Source organism: Pteronotus mesoamericanus, unplaced genomic scaffold (assembly GCF_021234165.1).
Source record: "Pteronotus mesoamericanus isolate MK-2021 breed Mesoamerican mustached bat unplaced genomic scaffold, CSHL_Meso_final scaffold_54, whole genome shotgun sequence".
Taxonomy (NCBI): Eukaryota; Metazoa; Chordata; class Mammalia; order Chiroptera; family Mormoopidae; genus Pteronotus; species Pteronotus mesoamericanus.
The window spans coordinates 10,765,229-10,787,480 of record NW_026555321.1 but is presented as its reverse complement, the minus strand read 5'-3'; the positions used below and the strand labels follow the sequence as shown (position 1 = coordinate 10,787,480).

General features: G+C 37.2%; 1 protein-coding gene across 2 annotated transcripts in view; it reads right to left on the bottom strand.

Annotated features, from left to right (window-relative positions):
- The window catches only part of TOP2B (DNA topoisomerase II beta), a 64,106-nt gene extending 47,743 nt beyond the window's left edge, over positions 1-16,363 (bottom strand). The window contains exons 1-3 of one of the 2 annotated variants that reach the window (XM_054595039.1): positions 15,667-16,363; positions 2,700-2,870; positions 1,718-1,808 (exon numbers count right to left, since the gene is read on the bottom strand). In XM_054595039.1, the coding sequence (XP_054451014.1) occupies positions 1,718-1,808; positions 2,700-2,870; positions 15,667-15,726 (322 nt within the window). In that variant the 5' untranslated portion in view covers positions 15,727-16,363. The remainder of the gene's footprint in view (positions 1-1,717; positions 1,809-2,699; positions 2,871-15,666) is intronic. The other variant, XM_054595040.1, reaches the window with a different exon arrangement.
- Positions 16,364-22,252: the final 5,889 nt, after the last annotated feature.

The window sequence follows — 22,252 nt, the reverse complement described above, 5'->3', positions numbered from 1 at the left end:
GCTGCCCCTCAGCTCTTGCCCTGGTTCCAGCCAACTCAGTTCCTCTCTGTATGTCCCTGGTGCCTTTTGAGCTACTGCCCTCAGCATCGGAACTCAAGTGAGTCCAAATAAGTCCATGCATAGGCCCTTTAAGAGGAACTGCCTGGGACTCCAGAAGCCTGTCTCGCTCAGCCTCAATCCCCACTGCTTTTTACAGCCAAACGTTATGGGGACTTCTCCCCCTGGTTCTAAATCTCGTTTGGGGGGACTAGTATGAGGCTGGGACCTCTCACTCCTCAGGAGGCACCTCCACAGTCAAGATATCCCTCCCTATTTTTATCTACCACAAGTGGGTATGGGACCAATCCATCCTGCGTCTCTACCCCTCCTACCAGTCTTGATGTGGTTTCTTCTTTAATTCTCTGTATAGGACTTCTACACAGCCATATTTCAGGTGGTTCTGAATGACAGTTGTTCTGTAGTTTAGCTGTAGTTTTGATGTCTTAATTATATTTTATCGTGGTAACAAATAACCACCTTCTCTTGATCTCCTTCAATTGACTAGTGATTTTATAGACAGATTAAGCTAAAACCAATCAGTTATTTTTGAATTACAAAGGCGAAGTCTTTAGCATCCTTAGAAATCTCTAAATCCTATGCAGTATAACTGATAATATACTTGATACATTAACCACTGCTTCAGTAAATTCAAACACAAGTTAGTTGTCAAAATTAAATTCCAGTCACAGAAGGAATATGATCCTGATAAACACCTAAAAGTAAAACTGAGTAGAAGACATAGTGAAAGGAAATAGTAAAAGAAACAAAACGTAAGTAACCAGTTTTATTCATCTCTCCTTGTCACAAAGACCCACTGGGAGAAGCTCAAACCCACACAACTCTGCTGTCTAGGAAACCTCGAGTGGCACTGATGAGGAGGCACAGCACAGTCTCTAGAAAGTCCTTGGCTAAAAACATCTCCAAACTGCAAGCATCCCCTAGGAGTCAATTCGACTACGAACTTCATTAACATTTAATTAACGATGTGATGTGGAGAGCAAAGAGATCATCTAGAACAAGGACTGTTAAACTAGACTGCCCAAAAACAATACTGTATTTGTTGGTGAAAAACACAGTTTTACATATTTCACCTCAAACTCATTGAATCTGCAAGGCTCAGGCTCTGTAATCTTTTTTTTTTTTAAATCCTCACCTGAGGACATGCTTATTGATTTTAGAGAGAGGAAAGGAAGGGAGAGAGAGGAGAGAAACATCAATGTGAGTGAGCAAGACCACTGGACTCTCGTATGCACCCCAACCAGGGACCAAACCTATACCTTAGGCATGTGCCCTGACTGGTAACTGAACTAGCAACCTTTTGGTTTATAGGACAAAGCTCCCACCAACTGAGCCACACTGGCTGGGGTTGTAATCTCTACTTTTAACATGCTTCTCAGGTGACTGGGATGCAAGCAACTCACAGATTATTGCACATACAGATCAACTTGGGGATTACTAATCAAATATATCACATTCATTTTTCAAACGATTAAAACACAGATATGATAAGTAGATATGAAAATATTATAAGTTATGCAAATTTTCTGAAGGACATTTATATTCAGCATAAAAAAGAGATATGCCTTTAAAATGTATATTTTAACTCTGGCCTTATATATAGGGACATTATAATGATATCAGCAGAAATAGATGCATCAAATCTTAAGTAAGTACTTACCCAAGATTTCATCAAAGATCTTGTATAAACCTGGCACAAAGGTAACCTCTCTGCAATTCATTCCTACATCTTCATCATACACCCACATTAGCTGCATTGAGAGTAAAATTCAAAAAAACTTATGAGGTAAAAAAGTGTTTAGCATCAATTTTACACAGTATAAACACACGTCTGTCACTTATGCGGTAAATACTTAAGACTTTCAAAGTAAAAAAATTATACTATTTCAGTTACAATCAATGTTACTATATTCACAATCAATTTATATAACCTCAAAACTGAGAAATTGTTCATTTTGTATCACCTGTATTTTATCCATAAATTTAGCTTTAATATAAGTCACCAAGAATTGTTAGAAACAATGTTTAAATAAAAGAGAAAAAATGAAAATGTCTTAAAGATACTTTACACTTTTACTTCAAGCTATGTATTTTTCTATTTTATAAGGAGCCCCCATTAAAATAATATGAATACAACATGACTTTGGAATCACAGAGATCCAGGTTTGAATCCTGGCTCTTACTAGTTGGAGAGATCTGAGCAAAAGTACTTTATATAAATTCCAGTTTCCTCATCTACAAAACGGAGTTAACAGTGCTTACTTCCCAAAATTGTTAAAATCAAATAAGATAACATGTGTAGGCCAAGTCTATAATTAAGTATTAAGTAAGTCATTAGTGTACATGTATAAATTCTAGACTTTAAAGTAAACCACAGCACAGATGAACTAAATAAAGTACTTTTCTAAAAGTTCATATAGTATCATTTTACTCTATACTTCTTACTTTGATAGTTTTTATCTCCTAGTTTTTTAATCTCTAGCAAGAAATGAAGACATTTCTACCTCTATTATATCCTTCTATTTTGCTTATGATGACAAACATGAAATTATGTACTTACAAAGCACATATCACAAAAATTGTATTAAAAAGTAGATATAAATACACATCTCCTACTTCCAATAAAATTTAAAAACCATTACCTGTGTCAATGGCTCCACTGACCCAATGTATGTATCAGGACGAAGGAGAATGTGTTCAAGTTGTGTCTTTTTCTGATATACTCTCTCAACAGACAACTTCTTTGACGAATCATTTCTGTTTGCAGTTTCTGACTCTTCTTTTTTTACAGCATTGTTCTGATCAAAAAGAGTCTAAAATTAACCAAAAAATCAAATTTAAATAACCTACCAAGGGGTAAACTAAAATGTATATGGATACATGTCATAGGTTTTCTTTTTAATGACAAAATTATCTTTCAGGCTCACTGACTTTCAAGTCCAAAGAGAACAATCTATTTACTGATAGTCCAGTTCTTTTTACAATATGGTGTGCAATTTCACACTATAAGGCATATAGTCACCAGAACAACTAGAACAGCCTCTATTCGATCTAGAAATATAAGTATCTCCCGTTTCTTTAAGATAAGTTAATTTCTGTAGTCCTCAAAACCACCCAAGGAATATTAGTTCTGATCAGGTTACAGGATCACAATGACTGAACCTGGCTGGCTACAAAAACTTGCAAATTAAGTTCCCTGCCATTAACCTACTGAGGATTATAGTAAAGAGAGGGCAAAAGTGACTTACATAAAATAATAACCTATATAGTTAGCGGACAGTGATATGATTGAGAATACTTAACATGGGTTATAAAATCTCAAATTTCACACTTTTCCAGGTTATGCCATAATTGCATACATATCAGTGATACATGGCCCTTTATCGAGGCACCCTATGATTTTAGTTTCTCTGCTAGTTCCAAGGAGGCAGAGGCTGGTGATCCTGATCCTAACTGTTACAGCAGATAAGGATCCCAAACTCAAATTCCCATGTTTTGGAAATTTCCCTGTCTTCTTAATAGCACCAGAGAACACCTCTCTCCTCCTGGAATTCCCTAATGCTGACAAATAAGATATCCAACTAAAAAAAAAAAGGTATTATGAGGTCTGAGTATTTTAGAGTCAATAAAGGAACAAACTGAACTAACTAACAACCAAAATAGAGACAAATTCACAGATAGACAGTAGACTGACAGCTCTGGGGAGGGCGGTTAGAGGGTGGAGGGATCAAGTAAAAATGGATTTGTGGACATAGACGACGCTGTAGTGATTGTGGGGCAGTGGGGAGGAAGGTATTAGGGGGATAAATGGTAGTGGAAAAATACAATAAAAATAAATTTAAAAAACAAAAAATAAAGTGTTAAAAAACTCAAATATAAGACACAATGAGAAAAATGAAATATCTTCACAGGTCTTTGAACTTTAGTAAAAGTGAAACAGTCAGAAGACAAACAAAGGAAGAGAGAGATTTTGTGCATTTGAAAAAGCAGTGTACCACTTCAGTCCAGGTCATAGATAATAGCCATACCATCATCTTTAAAGTCAATATTTTTTTTTAAAAAAATCATTACACAGCCTTTACATGTATGTTTAAAAATGAAACTATAGAAGCTGTGCATAGTCTAAACAAAAACAAGAATTATAACACACAAACCCTATGGAAATTTGAATGTTAATTATAATCTTTCAATGCCATAAGCTTAAAATTAAAGATACTTAATATTTCACAATATTAAACAGTATTATAACTCATTTTCTATATTTTTATATGTTCTCTCACTTATAAGGCTATTAACTCTGCTCAGAATTGATTAAAAATACCAATGATTTCACTCTTATGTGGAATCTCATTAACAAATTATGAACAAACTGAACTAACAGGGAAAATAGAGAGAGACGCATGGAGAGCAGGATGGCACACAAGGGGCAAGGAGACTGGGGGGTGGACGAATTGAATGAAAAGGGAAAAGGACTCCCGGACATGGGCAACAGTGTGGGCAGGATGGGAAATAATAAGGGGACGAAATGGGAATGGGAAAAAACACAATTTAAAAAAAACTTTTTTTTAAAGAGTGAGCATAGTGAGAAGTCTGCAGATTTCCTGGGAAACATTTTGTATTAGTTTAAATGTAGTTCATAAATAACAGCTTCAAGACAAAAAGAAAGTTCCCAGAAACAAATTATAATAGGTAAAAAATGATGTAAATAATTAAAGAGTTCTTAATTGAAACAAAAATACCTTTGGACAAAAGAAAATAATTCTGTTTCATAGTCTTCATATTGTATTTCTGTCAAAAGTTAGATTATGAACTAGTTGACCAGAAGTATGAACCATATTTTTAAAATACCAGACACTCTCCATATTTCTAATTATGTTCCTTGCTTTTCGTGATGAGATGATTAATTTAGAGAAAAAAATCTAAGGGTGAAAACAAAATAGTTAGAACAAAGTTCATAATGACTAGGTCACACTCTTTTTTTAAAAAAGTGCTTAATGATGATAAATGCAATGGAATCAAAGGTGAGTTAATTTCTTACCATTAACTTAGAAGTCTGCGATTATTGACAGAGTTCTTATGAAGGTCAGGAACTTACGAAATCATGCAAGTAAGGGCTTTTTTTCCTATTCAAGGCTAACTCTCCAAAACAAATCCCACCACAAACAAACGCATTTTGAAGATTAGACCCAACCAGAGACTCATTTCTCCCTAATTTGGTCTTCCACATTTGGCCCTGATGAGTTATGCTGAACTCAAGCGGCACATTGGTGTGGAAAAGAGGGGTGAAGGACCACCTAATTCCTTTTTCAAGAATTTACAACTTTCTCTACAACTCCTTCCTACAAGTTGTCCCCACTACCTCCAGATGAATACATGAAAATAAGGAAAGTTTGGCTTGCATCTACCACCTTCCTATCAAGTTCTAAAGGTTGTCATTCTTGCTAGGATGTCTCAAAAATCACAGTGCATGTGAAATGTAAGTGGCTTTGTGAGACTACCATTCATAATTTTCTCTAGGAATAATATAGGATGGGCAAAAGTAGATTTATAGATATTCTCGTGGAAAATAACACAATTAATAAATAACAATACAAGAATAAACTGTTTCATGCATTCACAACTGTAAACCTACTTTTGCCTACCACTGTAAATAAGTAATTAGAAAGTAAGTATGACAATATATTTAAAATATTTTATGCCAAAATATATTTTCCTAAATATGTGACAGGTGTTGAAGAAAAAGACATATCATTCTATTTAAAGCAATGAAAACCATTAAAGAATACATATTATTTATGGAATATCACGATAGAACAGATGATTTGAGGTCTTTTGTAGATACTCATACCAAAAAAAAAAAATTTGTGTTAATTATAAATTTCTATTGCTATATTTTCATAAAAATTATATAATCAAGCATTTTACAGTTATAGTTTATTAAAACTATCCTGTATAGTGAACAAAGTTATTTAAAAAGTATATTAAAATGAGCACATTTTCATCAGAAAATTATATACATGCATAAGAAAATATAAAAATACCCAAAGAATATCAATAAAAATAATCTGTGAGAAATAGAAATATTGGTAATTTTGTGTTATATTTTTGGTAGAAAATTTTCTAATTTTCTACAAGGAACATATAGTTTAAGGCTTATTAATCTATTTATGCAAAAACATAATTAATTTAGGATAAAACTGAAGCTTTTTTTCTAGAGGCACTGTTTACACTTTCTTACTACTTCTACTGTTCCAACTATCTTACTCAAATCTAAGCAAAGATGTAAGTGAAACCCAAATAAACAAGTAAGACTGGCAGCCTTGACAAAGTAGAAGGCAAAAATTAACACTGCCATCAGAGTTATGTTACTTTCCCATTCTCAGCAAATGACAGTTTGCAATGCTCACTAGCTCATGAGCAACAAAGAAAGAAGGTTCTCTCCTGAGAGGTCCATAAGCTTTTCTAACAGAAACCTAGACTAATGGTCTCTTTCGGCTCCTGTTTATTGGCAAAGTTGCCCCCTGAATAATGGCCCTATGACCAAAAATCAAAATCTGCGGGTAAAGCAAGAGAGCAACTTCCCTTCCCCTTCCTGTTCAACGAGATGGTCGTATACCTAGAACAGCTTTGAATACAAACAACCCCAACTTAAGAACAGAAAAAATAAATGAGAAAAATTTGCTGATCACCAGATATTACCACTATCTTTACCTTAAAAAGGGGAGTGGAGGGGAGGTAGGGGAACAGTCACCTGAGTAGCTCTTCAGTTTTAACACTGTTATTGATAATATTCAGGAAAAAAGATCAAGAAATTAGCCTTAATAAAAACAGACCAGCAAACTCATATGTACACTTTTATAAAAAGTACAGTTGCACAGATGATAAAGCAGATATATATTTGATACCTGTAGTCTAAGAGAATTATGCTCATTTTAAATATTGAAAAGGGGTCTTTTGATTCAAAATGATTCAACCTCTTCTTTTATATGTTCACAGTAATGATGTCTTGTACTACACTAACTATGGTAAATATTCCACAATGACTAAAAATTAAAAATATGTCATTAAAAATAATCAATTATCAAGAGTATTCCAAATAAATTTTCATCAAAGTAAAAGTTAAAAACCTGTGATTTAAGTTTATTTCTTATTTACTTCTTGGTCAAATTACCAAACTGTTTATAGTAATAAATAATTCCAGCACCCAATTACACTGGAATCTAAGAAACCAGGGTAATATTTTTTATTCCCAGGTAAATTAAAGGCAATGAAAATGTAAACTAGTCCCATATTAAGATAAATATCCTTCACACATCTGAAAAAGTTGTTTTAATTCTATTCTTTGTGATTTATACAAATGATGATGCCATAACTGACTTTTTCTACAGGTCAAAAGCAGGCTGCCAAATTAAGCAATACATTATGGGACTTTTAAATTATAACAAAAGCATCAAAATAATATGTAAAATCTATTTTTGAATATTAACCCATTTTACAGCACTTCTGCAGTACTAACTCCTAGTAGTAAAAGAATATAGATTTCATACTCATCCAAGACTCAACTTTATCAAGAATACTTCTCAACCCCCAGAGAAGAAAAACATTACAATAAAACAAACTCCTTATTTTAGAATGAGTATATACCAAGACTATTTTGTAAAAACAGAGATTTTTCTTACATAGAGTTGTCACCTAAAATATAGCTATTTGGGGCAATCATCCACAGTTCCTGTTTTTCTATAGAAAAATGAATTGCTGCCAAAGAGGGGAAAGGAGATGGTTTGCTAGTTGGTGCTAAAAATGAGCTGAGCCACTCATTCATATAATCAGCACAAAATCTCACCATCTCTAAGCAAACAAGAGTGGGATTACCAAAAAGCTTTAGCAACAAGTCTCTTCTCTTATCTTCTATAGGATCCCTTCACTTTGCATTCTCCCTCAAGGCTGCCATGCTTGATGTCTACTTTAACCATATTTCACCTATACAACAACAGAGAGGGTCATGTTATCTACCCACCATTAATGGAAACGAAAATCATCAATTTGTCTTACAAATATGTTCCTTCAGAAATGTCCTCCAAAAGACAGGGACAAGGAGAAATGTGGATGATTAGGGATACTTAAGATCACAAGAAATGCTGCAATGTCCACTGTGAAAATAAAAAAATACAATTCCTGTAAGAGCCATCCAAATCTGAAAAGAAGTAAAGCTATCACTATTTGCAGATGATATATTAGAGAAAACCCTAAAGACTCCACCAAAGAACTATTAAAACCAACGAATTCAGTAAAATTGCAGAATACAATAGCAATATACAAAAATTTTTGTGTTTCTGTACTTTAATAACAAGCTGTTAGAAGGAAATTAAGAAAACAATCCAATATATAACTGCATCAAAAAGAATAAAATGCCTAGGAATAAATTTAACCAAGACGGTGAACACCTCTGCACTGAAGATTATGAGACATTACTGAAAGAAACTGAAGACATAAATAAATGGAAAAGTATTTTATGCTCATGGATTGGAATAATTAATATTGTTAAAATGTCCATACTACCCAAGGCAATCTACAGATTCAATGCAATCCCTATCAAAATTCCAATGGCATTTTTTTTTTTTGCAGAAATCAAACAAAAATCAACTCAAAATGGATTAAAGACCTGAATGTAAGACCTGAAACCATAAAACTTCTAGAAGAAGAATAGATGGTAAGCTCTCTAATATCAGACTTGGTGGTGACTTTTAGGATATGACACCAAGTGAAGGCAACAAAAGCAAAAATAAACAAGCGAGACAACATCAAACAGAAAGCTTCTCTCTGCACAGCAAAGGAAACCATCAACAAAATGAAAGACAACCTATCAAATGGGAGAAAATATTTGCAAACCAAATATCTGATACATAGCAAAAACAAACAAAACCAATTTGATTTAAAAAATGAGCAGAGAATCTGAATATTTTCCACAAACATACGGGTGGGCAACAGGTACATGAAAAGGTGCTCAGCATCACTAAGCATCATGAAAATGCAAATCAAAACCATAATGATATCACTTCACACCTGTTAGAAGGCTATTACCAACAGCCAAGAGGCTCAGTCGAGCGTCATACAGAAGAGCAAAAGGTCACCAGTTCAAATCCCGTCAAGCTCGAATCCAGTCGGGGCACTGTGTCTGGGTTGTGGGCCTGGTCCCCAGCTGGGGCATGTGCGAGGGGCAATCAGTCAATGTTTCCCTCTCATATCAATGTTTTCCTCCTTTCTTCCTCCCTACCTTCTCTCCTCTCTAAATACATTTTTTTTAAAGACAAGAAATAGCAAGTTTGGTAAGGTTCCGAGGAAAAGGGAATACTTGTGCACTGTTGGTGGGAATGTAAGTTGGTGCAGCCATTATGAAAAACAGTATGGAGATTCTTCTAAAAACTAAAAATAGAACTACTATGTGATTCAGCAATTTCACTTCTGGGTATTTATCTGAAGAAAATGAAAACAATGACCCGAAAAGATGTATGCACCCCTATGCTCACTGTAGCATTATTTACAACAGCCAAGACATGGAAGCAACCTGAAGTGTTCATCCATGGATGACTGGATAAAGAAAATGAGACACACACACGAATATAATTTAGCTATTAAAAATGAAATCTTGTCATTTGTGACAATATGGATGGACCTTGAAGTCATTATGCTAAGTGAAGTAAGTCTGAGAAAAGCAAACACTATATGATTTCATTTATGTAGAATCTAAAACAAAACAAATACAAAAAACCAAACTGATGTATGTAAAGAAAAGACTGATGGTTGCAGAGGTGGGAGCGGGGGGAAGGGTGAAGGCAGTCAAAATGAGTTAAGTCTTGGAGGTGCAATGCACAGCACAGTGACTATACTTAATAATACTGTATTGTATATGTGAAAGTTGCTGAGAGTGAAACTTTAAGGTTCTCTATGTGTGGTTATAGATGTTAAACTAGAGTTATTATAATGACTATTACTCAACATAAAAAGTTGCCTTCTCTGAGGCAAAAGGAATGAAAAAAACTTATCACTGGATTAAAAAAAGGGAAGTATGTGTGTCTGTGTACATGTACCCACCTGAGAGCTTATGTTGTGCCAAGTATTATGGGAATTATATAAATAATCTCAATTCTCATAAGAGTTCCATAAAGTTGAAACCATTACTGATGCTCTTGAATGAGGAAACTAAGGTCTGGAGAAGTTAGGTGTTTTTCTAAAGCTAACAAAGCTAGTTCTTAAAGAGGCTGAATTATAAAACCAAATGATATGATTCCAAAGCGCATACTCTTGAAGAGCATCGTGCTACACAAAATTTATATACCCTGAAAAGTAAATGTACCTCCCAGCTTTTTGTATGAATAAAAGAGGTTTAGTAAAAGAGATACTGGTATATACCAAAGGTTTTGTTTATCCTGTCACATTAAGGTACAAAAGATGAGTTGTTTTAGTTTTTAATGTTTTCAAATGGAAGAGGGGAGAAGAATGGTTGAGAGCATAACCCTGGTTAAAAACGCACCTTTGTTTTAGCCATGCCCTAATCTCTAGGACCTGCTTCCTTCCCTGCAAATGGGAATAATTAAACCTTTTCTTTAAAATGGAGTCATGTATGTATAAAGATTAAATTTTTTTTAAAAGTTATATTTTTTAAAAAATACTTAATAAAATGCAACTGTTGCTACCATCTAAGTATTGAACATATCTAAAACCATACAGGTAAACACATGTCTACTCAGAAAACCTAGCACAATCTATAAAAATTGTTTCTGGGGGAAGGGGGATAATGGTGGAAAGAAGGGGAAGAGACTTGTCAAAGAACATGTATGAATGACTAATGGACATGGATAACAGTGTGTGGAATAACTATTAAGGGGGAGTGGGCAGAGGAGGGCAAAGGATGAAAAACTGGGACAACTGTAATAGAATAACAACAAAAAAATTAAAAATTATTTTTTAAAAATAAAGTATATGCAATTAAAAAAACTGTTTCTAAATACTGCTATTATGTTATTTGAGAATGTATCTAAAGAATATTGCTACTTGACCACTTGTCCTTATAATGAAAAAAGGATTTTCAGGAAGTTAAATACATATACTAAATATCCAATTTGTTAACAATAACTGAGGTTAGATTATTTATCCAACTCTTAGCTAGACACTATAAAGCAGCAGTCCCCAAACTTTCTGGCACCACGGGCCAGCAGGTGGAGCCCAGGCAAGCTTTGCTTGCAGTCTGGTTCCAAACAGGCCATGGACCGGTACTGGTACTGGTCCGCGGGGTTGGGGACCTCCACTAAAAAGTATACAAACAAGTAAAATACATGATCTCTGATTTTAGGAGTTTATAGTTTAATTGTTAAGACAAAAGTATCACACATGAAAATTACATTAAAAAGAAAGACACTTACGTTTTCTTATCCATAAGAGTAACAGAAAAAGGTAAGTGTAAATTTGAGGATAAAAAGTTAGTGAGACTCTCAAGTAGCCTTTGATGAGTAATTAAGATTTAAACTGGTAGAGAGGCGAAAGAGGCATTTTTGATGAAAGGTAAGCATGCTAAGACAAAATGACCAAAGTAAACATGACGTGTAGGAGACTGTGAAGAGATAAATCTAACTATGAGAACTATCCAAAATGTATTTCATTTGGGAGGGCACATAATTTATGAAAAATTGTCTTTGAAAATATGTTTGAGCAGTTTAGACTTACAAAAATGAGCCACTAAAGCAATGCTCTTAAAACAGATCTTTAGCCCTGGCTGGTGTGGCTCCGTGGACTGAGTGCTGGCCTGCGAAGTGAAAGGTTGCTGGTTTGATTCCCAGTCAGGACACATGCCTGGGTTGTGGGCTAAGTCCCCGGCTCAGGCCATGAGGGAGGCAACCAATTAATGTTTCCCTCCCTTTTTTTCTCTCTCCCTTCCCCTCTCTCTAAGGATAAATAAATAAAAAACAAATCTTTAAAACATTTTCATATACAGCCATGTTTCTAGTCAAAAAACATTTGTCTTATATTTCATTAAATTCTGTGTTACAAATACTACAGTGTTAATTGTGGTTTAATTCTTTTTCAAAAGGCACATGTTTTAGATTTAAATATTGAAATATATACAGATAAAGTGATATAATTATACAATTTACTTTACTTCAAATTAAAGAAAAGGGGAAAGGTGGGTGACCTTGAATTGATTGTTGAAGATTGATGATACAAAGATAGTCCTTACACTTTCCTGGTAACCACTTTTTTATATGCTGAATATTTTCTATTACAATATTTTTAACCTACTAAATTAGAGCATTGCTAGGAAAAGAATCAATATTTACATAGTGATTAACTATATTCTAGTTCTTTCACCAATTTATTTTTTACAACCACTTAAAGACGATATATGACTGGAGTTAAATACCCAGTAAACTATCAGGGTCTAATAATCAAAGCTTTACAAACTAAGTTAATTCAGGAAACTCTGCTTGCTTCAGAGAAGCCTTCATAGCTATTTTAACTCAAAACAGTTTTACTGGATTTATATTTTTCACCTTTTAAAATTTTAGATTCTGAAAATACAACACAAACCAAATATACTATTAAGAAGTTAATGTCAATCTTAAACCACTTTGCTTTCTGGTTTCAGATATTATAATGTAAACATTCATGTGGTGACAATGTTAACACTATATGCTGGCATGCAACTCAACAGAAGTCAGTAACAGCAACACATGGCATTCCCAAAATAATGATATCAGGGACTAATTCCATTTTTACTTCTTCCTGTTACCCACAAGCAGGTGGCAACATAACACCGATTTCAACATAGCAGACAAAGTTACTCCGCCTCAGACACAGATGACCACCATGCAGCAAACCCCTACACTCTTGTAAAGTAATAATTTGCTTTCACCCTGGCTTAAAGATATTTAATGTAAAGCAACTTTATGATTCTGATTGTGCATTTCTTGAACTTCACCAATAAAAACAAACATTTGTTAAGACCAGTTGTGCCACATGTTATCTCAATTTTCAAAGCAACCTTATTTTACAGATGAGAAAACAAGCTTAAAAACATTTAAGTTCCTTGTGTAATACTGGTGGAGACAGGATCTGAATCTATTGGGTTGGCTAAACAGCCTGTTACATTTTTCCTTAAAATAAAAGAGCCATCTTCCATTTTTACCACCAACTTTGCTGATTTGGATATTCTGAGTATGTGGGCTCTCTCCCGCTACTGGCTTCTAGTGGACAGAGGCCAGGGCTGCTGCTAAACATCTTCCAATGCATAAGACAGCCCCACAGCAAAGCATAATTTGGCCAAAATGACAACAGTACCAAGAAACTGCGCAAACCAGTTTTTACACATTTTATCAGTCTCAGCACCCCCTCCATACACTGCATAAATCTTTTTTTGCTTTTTCAGTTGCATTTTCACCTTTCTTGAAAAAATAAAGCATAATATACTGAAAATGTTGCATCTTTTCTTCCATCATCAATATTAAAATGGCTGTACAAAAATTCACCAATTTGGACAGTTTTTTTTTTAAATGAACACTGATGTGACAGCTGTCACAATACAATCTAACAAAATTGTTTCAAATGAACTTAAAGACAACTAAGCACTACTAGGGCCACCATACAGAAAAAACTAAAAGAACTTTTTGGCCAACCCAATACATCAATCTGACCTCAAAGTCCATGATCATAATCACCTCACTTTATCATCTCCCACAAAATTAAACAAATCCATGGTCAATGGTGTATATTATGGACACAATGATGCTCATATACTCTGACTTAAAATAAAGCATGCATCAAACCTTACAGTAGACTTATGGGGTAATTATATTTTTAATAAACTAATTCAATAAGAACACATAACCTATAAATAAAAGACTGATTTTTTCTTCTCCTTATTTTACTATATTTCCTATATTAGTAGTTTTATAATAAAAAGAATCTTTAATCAATAAGACAATTTGTTTCAAATGAATTTTTCTGATATTGAATGAGACCTTAGCCTTAAGTTTCACAAAATTTCTTGTATAAAGTTTTTTATAGAGCTTGAAAGAAAAAGTGGTCATTTAATTATCTACAAAAGTAAAATAGCAGTAAATTAAAATACTGCTATGAAATGTTACAGCCAACCAATTCAATCTTGGCGCAACATGTTTACCATTATAGAATCAGAGGTCCTCAGAGAAAACACTGATCAGGACTCAACACTTCCAAATAGTAAATCAGAACCATCTGGCAAACTAATTCCATTTTTAGATGTTGTTTGATTTTAGTAACAGGGGTAAGGGCCATCAATTTAAAAAATCATTCTTTTTCTGTTTATACATTCCCTCCCTCCCCCAAATGTCCACATGGACCATTAACTTGTGTCAGATGACACTTTACGTCTCTGGCCTCTAGTCTGTTCATATTACATTACTGGGGTAATATACAGATTTTGGAGAGATTCAACAATAAGAACCTGGCAAGTTATTTTGCAAAACACCTTGTCATTCAAACATAAATGGTTCCAATGTTTTCCTGTTATCAACAACAAGCCTTGTACAGGGAGCACTTTCCAATATAGCAGAAGGGCTACTCAACTCACCCAAATCTCGCCAAAGAGAAAATGAAGAATTGAGTAATAAAATCGCCAGTATGAAAGCTTTAAGGGTGTTTTGAAACAGGGAGAGTCTACCAAAAGTCCCTGGAAAATGTACCGCTTTTTCCTTTCTCTCCTGGGTACCTAGTCAGTTGGTTGAGCTGAGCTTTTCTGTGTAGGAAATGACCCCGATCTGAACTCTACGCTGAGCCAGTGAATTATCGATCTGCCGTGGGAACTAGATTTCTCTAGGTCTTCCCTCCACTACTTCCCAGCAGGAAGTGAGCGCCGAAATCCTTTTAACTCCAGGACAAATCACTTTCAGTCACCTCCCCAGCGCTCTCCATTCAGCCTCCGCCTCGTTTCACCTTCCAGGCTGACGCAGGTGAGCGCTCCTTTTAACAATCCCGCCCTGACAGATGGACAACCTACAAATACTAACTCCTGTGAGACCGCCAACCCGAATGCGCTTTCAAGTGAATGAGACTCTCGGAATTTACGTGTAAATGGCTGTAGACACATTCCCCGCCAAATCCATTCTTCTTTGAGAGATCAGATCATCAGAAATGGTTGCATTTTCAATACACACAAGCACTTTCTCCGGGATTTCCTTACGCCGCACTTGGAGAAAGCGCTGACCCCCACACACACACGCATATTGCCATACCTCTCATCTCATTCTCGACTTCCCTGTAAGAGTATGGGACAGAGGGGGGAAAAAAGATAAAGCAGGGGCCCCATGTCATGTTCAGGGTTTGTCCCCCAAAGTTTCAAGTGCACGTTATGCTCCTGGAGCCGGAGCCTCCAAGGAGGTAACGAGAAGAAAGAAAAGGGGCGGGGTACGGGGGATTTCGCTGGAAGAAGCCCCGACCCCACGCGCGGTCCGAGGACCGGATTTCCCTCTCTCCCCTTCCTCCCACCCCACCCCCTTCCCCCTGCGGAATTCCTGCCCCGTCGCGGGCCGGGAACAATGCCGCGGCCCGGACCCCCACCCCCAGGCGCCCGCCACTCACCACCCAGGTCAGTGCCCCGTTGCCGCCGGCTCCCGCGCCGCCGCCGCCTGCCTTGGCCATGACGGGTGCCTCCGCTCACAGGCCCCGAGGCCCCGGCCGCTGCTCCCGCTTCCCTGCGGGCCGCCCGGCCCTGCTGCTCCGCTCCGACCGCTCCGCTCGCCGGGCTCTTAGCGGCGCCGCCCCCCGCGCCCCATTGCCGAGACCCGGGGAGGACGCCCGACCAAGACCACCAACGAGGCCTCGCCGCCCGCCGCCCTCAAACTCGAGGCACGGCGTTCGCGTCGCCCGGGCCTAGCGCCGTAGCTGAGGAAAAGGCGGAGGAGGAAGCCGGAGGACGCCGGCGGCAGCTAAGCGGCAGCGGTTCCTCCTCCTCCTCCTCCTCCTTCTCCTCCGGCCGCCTCCGCCGCGGGGTCGAGGTCCGGAGGTGCAAGCAGCAAGCTCGACCCGGGAGCCCGGGGCGTCCGGACGTGGCGGGGACGCAGAGGCGCCTTGTCCTTCCTCACGTTCCGCGAAGGCCGATTGCTCCCGGTCTTGGAGTTGCCGCCTGCCGCTGCTGCCTCAGAGGCGGCCTTCGTAGGCCGTGCTGCAGCCCTGACTCCCTCACACCGACAGGGACAATAAACAGAGCCTCCGCCACCACGGTCGCCTCCCTCTCGTCCGGCATAACACCGCACACACACACACTCGCACACCGGGGAGGGAGGGCGCGGCGGACGCCCCCGCTGTCAGTCAGCGCCTCGTCGCCCAATCGGGGCCTTGTCGCCCAGGCTCTTGGCCAATCCCAAAATTCCAGGCCCCCTGAGGGGCGGGACCCGAGGGGGAAACGTCATTGCGGGTAGCAACCGAAGGGAAGACTTGGGGGGGTTTTTTTGTTTGTGTGTGTGTGTGTGTATGTGTGTGTGTATGTGTGTGTCTGTGGGTTTTCCATTTGAGGGGAGATCATGGGCTGCTGTCAAGGGTCATTTGAGGGCGGCGAAGGAAAAGGGTCAGATTCGCCTTGGTTCGATTGTAATCCTCCGAGCTTGCTGTTTACTCTAAAACCTGCCCACGTAGTCGAGGCTTGTCTTTGCCTGGGGCCGCTGGGGGTGGGGTGGCAGGAAGAAGCCCGGGGCCGTCCCAAAGGGAAAGTATTTTTAAAGAGCGGTTGTAAACCACAAACAAGACGTTGTAGATCACTGATGCTAGGAGGGCTGTGTGACCCCGGGCTCCCCAACGCCCCAGTGGACGCTGCTGCTAAAGAATGCTTTGCTCAGACCTTCCCCTCCTCCGTCTCCTTCCTCCCTCTTCCTCCCTCCCTCATCCTCAAAAGGGATACGGTCAGTTTCAAGAAAACTGCATTTAAAGAACTTAAATGATAAGAGGCACGCCGCGAACGTTCCAGAGAAAGAATGCAGGTTGGGTTGAGGGGTCTGTTTCTACTCTTTGTTGACCTTTCTCTGTGCTCTGAACAATGCGGAAATGTCACTGTCACTTTTTTTTTCTCATCTGTCCAGAACTGTGCCTGGCTATCTCTAACAGGGTATGTCTGATGTTTTAATTTACTTTCGGTGGAATTTTAAATGCACACCAAGGAATAATTTTATTCACATTAAAGCTTTCTAAGAACAAAAATTACCCATGCAGTCGCATCAAAATCTTTGGCAGATGGAAGATGGCTTTACTTCATTCTGCTTTTCAATGTAATTTCATTCAACAAGTATTTATTGGGCGCACACTCTGTCACCCCGTGCCAGGCTCTGCGATGGGTTCAAAATAAAAAACAGGGCCTCTAATTTCAAATCATTTTTAATCTGGTCTGGTGGACAGACTAAAAAGGAAGTTAAACGTCAACAAAATGAGTATTTGAGGACATGAAGTGCCATCAACTAGTTGTGACGAGAGCTTTTTTTAAGGAGATGAAAAACGTATTGCTCCTTTGTGAAAAGGTGTTTTTGTGAACTTCTCTTCCAACTGTGCATTTCCTCTCCAGGGAAAACAAAAATGTCTAGGGTCACATCTTTCAACTGCCTTCTGAGTCCAGAGAGATGGGGAACTCTAAAACGTGGAAATAATTTAAACATAGTTTTTCTTAATTAGCTCTCTAGTGGCCATGTAATTTTGGCATATTTGGGACTTTGGTTCAGAACAGTGAGGCCTTTCTTTACCTTGAACTTGAGGTGCAAGCTTGTAAAATCAAGACACACCAGGGGCTAATCTGGACTCTGAACCTGACCAACTAAGTATCCATGCCTCGTTATTTAACTTCCCTGAGCCTGTTTTTGCGCCTCGTTAAAATGAGGATTTTTGCTCTTATACTTATTGTGACTTTACATCTTCAAAGTACACATATTTTATAAGTTTGAAATGGAGTAAATAATTTTAAAGGCTGTGAGTTTTTTATAAAGATATATGCATTAAGTAAAAGCTATAAAATATATAGCTGTCTCATTTTTTCAACTTTATTTTTCAAAGCTCTTCACCCTCAGATTTTGAAGTGATAAAAAGTATTCAAAGTCAAATAAGTTAATTAATGAAAATCATAGTTATCTTTTTCACTTGCCTCGTAGGTGAGGCACTGAGTCTGTTAGCTTTCTAAATAGAAGACACACCAGTAATTGTAGCTGGTTTTATTATTATGAAAATACCTACCTAAAGAATGACAAATTAAAATTGTTGACTGTATGTATATGCAGATCGCCAGTTTAAAGCAGAGATTTATGATGAATGGGAAAAGGTATCTAGATCAAAAGTATCTCTTAAAATGGAATTTGCCAGGTTTCTCTACCAAAGCTACCATTATTTTTCCTTTATATACAAGGATGGGCGAAGGTAGCTTTACGGTTGTGAGTATGTGAAATACAGAGTTTATTCTTGTATTGTTTATTAATTGTTGTATTATTTGTATTACAACTGTGAACCTACTTTTGCCTACCCCTATAAATACTATATTCTCACCAAAAAAAAAGTATCTTAGCTCCTGAAAAACTATTGATCTTTTCAACTGTGTGCAGCAGACTGAGCATATCTATGATAAAATTGGTTGTACTCATCTTAAGCACAGTTTTCCCTTCTGGGGTTTTGTCAAATAATTATTATTTACACAGTAATTATAGCAGTAATTGCCACATTTTAAAAAGCTTCTATATCAGGTTTGTCTTGTTTGGAATACTACTTTATTCATATGTGTATATGTTATATTTAAAGATAATTTTTACCCCAAAGCAACACCAGCTAAAATGAAAAATTATAAAAATTGAAGTCAATTCTATGAACTGTAAAATAAAGTCCTTTATTTAATTAAGCTTTCTGAGTAGCTTTCATGGAAACTTATCCTAACTACTTTAGAATTTTTACTTTTAGATCTTATGTTTCCCTATCGTAGCAATCAAAAAAAGTATTTATCATGCCTATTATGCATTAGGTGCTCAGGAGCTAGTAATTTAAAAGTGTTGAAATTAAGTCTCTGCCTTGACTTTACAACTTGACTTACATAGTTTTGAGCTAATCTTTAAGCCATAAAGCAAGCTTATATTTATGCATTTGCTATTTAATAACTGTTTTACCTGATGAGTTACACCTATCATTGTAATTTATACACAGTGGGTAATTTAATCAATAAAAATTGTCTAAGAAGACAGTAACTCAAAACTATACTGGGAAAGTTTCAATAGAATTTTCACTTAAATCATGTATTGTTCCATCATTGAAATTCACTTGGGGCCTGGGGAACTAATGTTTACTCTAGTGAGCATTTAAATAAGATCATATTTGAATTCAAAGTTCAGTGTCTTCACTTTTACCTCTCCCTCTCTGTTAGTTTTTATGGATCCTTAATATATGCGGTATACAAAATTTCTAGGCTGAGAAGAACTAGCCTATGGTTAGCTCAATAAATGGTTGTCCAAGTAATGACTATTAAATATTTTCCATACAGTTTAGTTGGTTATATTTCTTTTTTTTTTAAAGAATTTATTTATTTTCAGAGAAGGGGGAAGGGAAGGAAAAGGAGAGAAGCATCGAAAGATTGCCTCTTGCTTGCACCCCAACACGGGACTAGACCAAAACCCAGGCATGTGCCCTGATCAGGAATCAATCAGCAACCTTTCACTTTGCAGACCAACACTCAAACAACTGAGCCACACCGGTCAGGGCTCATAATCTGTCTTTGGAGGTGAGCACAAGATAGGAAAGAAAGCTAATCTAAAGCTTTGGGTATAAGTATTTATATAGTAAATACTATAATAGATTATTAGCTCTGATTTTTGTGACTATTTAATTGCTCTAAATATTTTGTAAGTATATTTTTACTTATGTAATAAAAAGGCACTTAAGCACCAAAAGTAACAGGCGTTTATGGATGACTAGAGACATCCATGAACACCACATTTCTGTGTATTATCACCACTGGGAAGACATAAAGACCAAAGGTCTTCAATTTCTACCTATAATAAGTATGGGATGTTTGTTTTAACTTTTTTTGGTTTAGAGAAGTCTGTTTTGATTGGCTTTGGCCAAATAAGCTATGATGATTCTCTGGTAGTGTCTCTAATGACTTGTACAGATAGAAGGAATATTTCACTTTATTTCACAATAACTCAGGGCCCCCTTTTTTTTAAATAAACAACAAAAATTTATTTCTCACAGTTCTGGAAGCTGCAGGTCTGACATCAGGGTGGCAGCAGGGCTGAGTTCTGGCAAGGGCCCTCTTTCCGGCTGCAGACTGCATACTTCTCACTGTATCCTCAAATGGCAGAAAGAAGGCTAGGATGCTTTCTGGGAAGACTCTTAGCTATACTGAATTATATATCCTGGAGAATATAATTAGCATATGCCTTCCTTTAAAAGGCTGTTTTTGACCTCTGAAAATGCCTAATGTTAGGTTTGGACTTTCAAGGAAGCATTTTGATGCAGGAAAACCCAGTTTTGGAGGACATTAGATGCCATCATTCACTTAACCTTCACCGACAGATTCTAACATGTGGATTACTAAATTGTATCTCAAGTTCCTGGTTGCCCAGAGTCATCTGATTCAGTTACTCAGTAGGTTTATAGGACTCAAATCTAAAGGATCTGAAGAAATAAGGTAGGAGTGACTTTTCTAACTAAACTCTTTCCATTTCAGAAGAGCTGGGAACTCTGAAGCTTGTGTTGCCAAATTATTTTCACTTTGCAGTATATTTAAAAATTTAGTGGGGAAAGGGAAGCTCAAAAGTGTGAGAAATATTTACAGAAGAAGAATCTGAGATATGAAGCCTTCAAGTTAGAGGGGTTTCTGAAACAGAACCAAAAAGTTACCTGCAAGTTATCTAAAGTGATAATTAAAGGGCGGGTAGCTTCTTCAAAGGTAGCTTTGAAAAGCTACCATCTCTGTGCCAATGAACATTAAAAATGAAGTTCTTCCTATTTCCATAACAGTTAATCAGAGATTAGCCCAGATATCTTACATAATACTAGCAGGGATATCTTATGTACTATCTTTGTCTATAAGCTTTCTTCCTTACTTTGAGAGGGCTGTCTAATTGTGGAAAGATCCAGAAGAAGGCCGAAGAATGCTGACTCTTCAAGGAATATATCTCTAGTTTAAATGGTTTTTGAAAAAAGTAAAAGAGCAAGACCAGCCTGTTCAGTAAATGGTATATTACATAGCATTAGCTGATCCCAGAAAGCACCTAGAACATAGGAGTTCAATAAATAATTGCCCACAGAATGAATTTGAAGCATATCAAGATGTCCCTTGCAGTGAAACGTGTCACCCACTGCCCATGATGGTGCTGAAACTTGGCCAGGATCCTTAAGTCTTTTGTTTTTGCCAGCGTTCCTGGTTGATCTCTATCAGTTAACAGATTATCAAGAATTGGTTGAAGCATTGTTCCTCTTTAGGAATATAAATCAAGATGATGTGAGGAAGGAAAGAAGAAGAGAGGTTATGGTACAAAGAGAAAGAATAGGAGGAGAAGGGGCAAACAGAAAGCTAACAAAAGCATCCAGTCCTGTGAGACTGAGTGGAGAAAGTAAGCGCACTCTGCTCTGGACGTAGATCAGCTATAGCCTTCTCAATGCTCACTCTTCGTTTCATGAAGGAAAATCCCACTTACTAAGAACCTTGCTATCTGTTTATTACAGTACCAGGCGGGTGCTTTCATAACTATTAGCTTAATTAACCCTAAGAGATGGATTATCATTCTTATTTCACAGTCAAGGAAATGAAAACTCAAAAAGTCACAGCTGAGTGCTTGGTGGAACTGAAATTCAAACCCAAGCTTCTCTTACTCCAAACCACACCCATTTGTCGCACTGACAAGTTGGCTAACATACTTGGCAATATAGCATATTTGGCAATGTGCTAGAAACTTGGCAATAGCGGTGAGTAATTCTGGCCATCAGTAAAACTCTTTGGTGGTTAAATTTTATTGTTGAACTATGATGACATGCATCTACAATTTGTGTGACTAACTAGAAGTTCTCTTTGAAACCAGCCTGAATCTGTTTTTCTTACCTCATTAAAAAAATAAGTTGCTTTTAGGAGACAAAGGATCATTTACAAAACAAACAAACTCAAACCTGTGGACTCTGTAACATCTCTCTATCTATATGCTTGTAAGCCTTT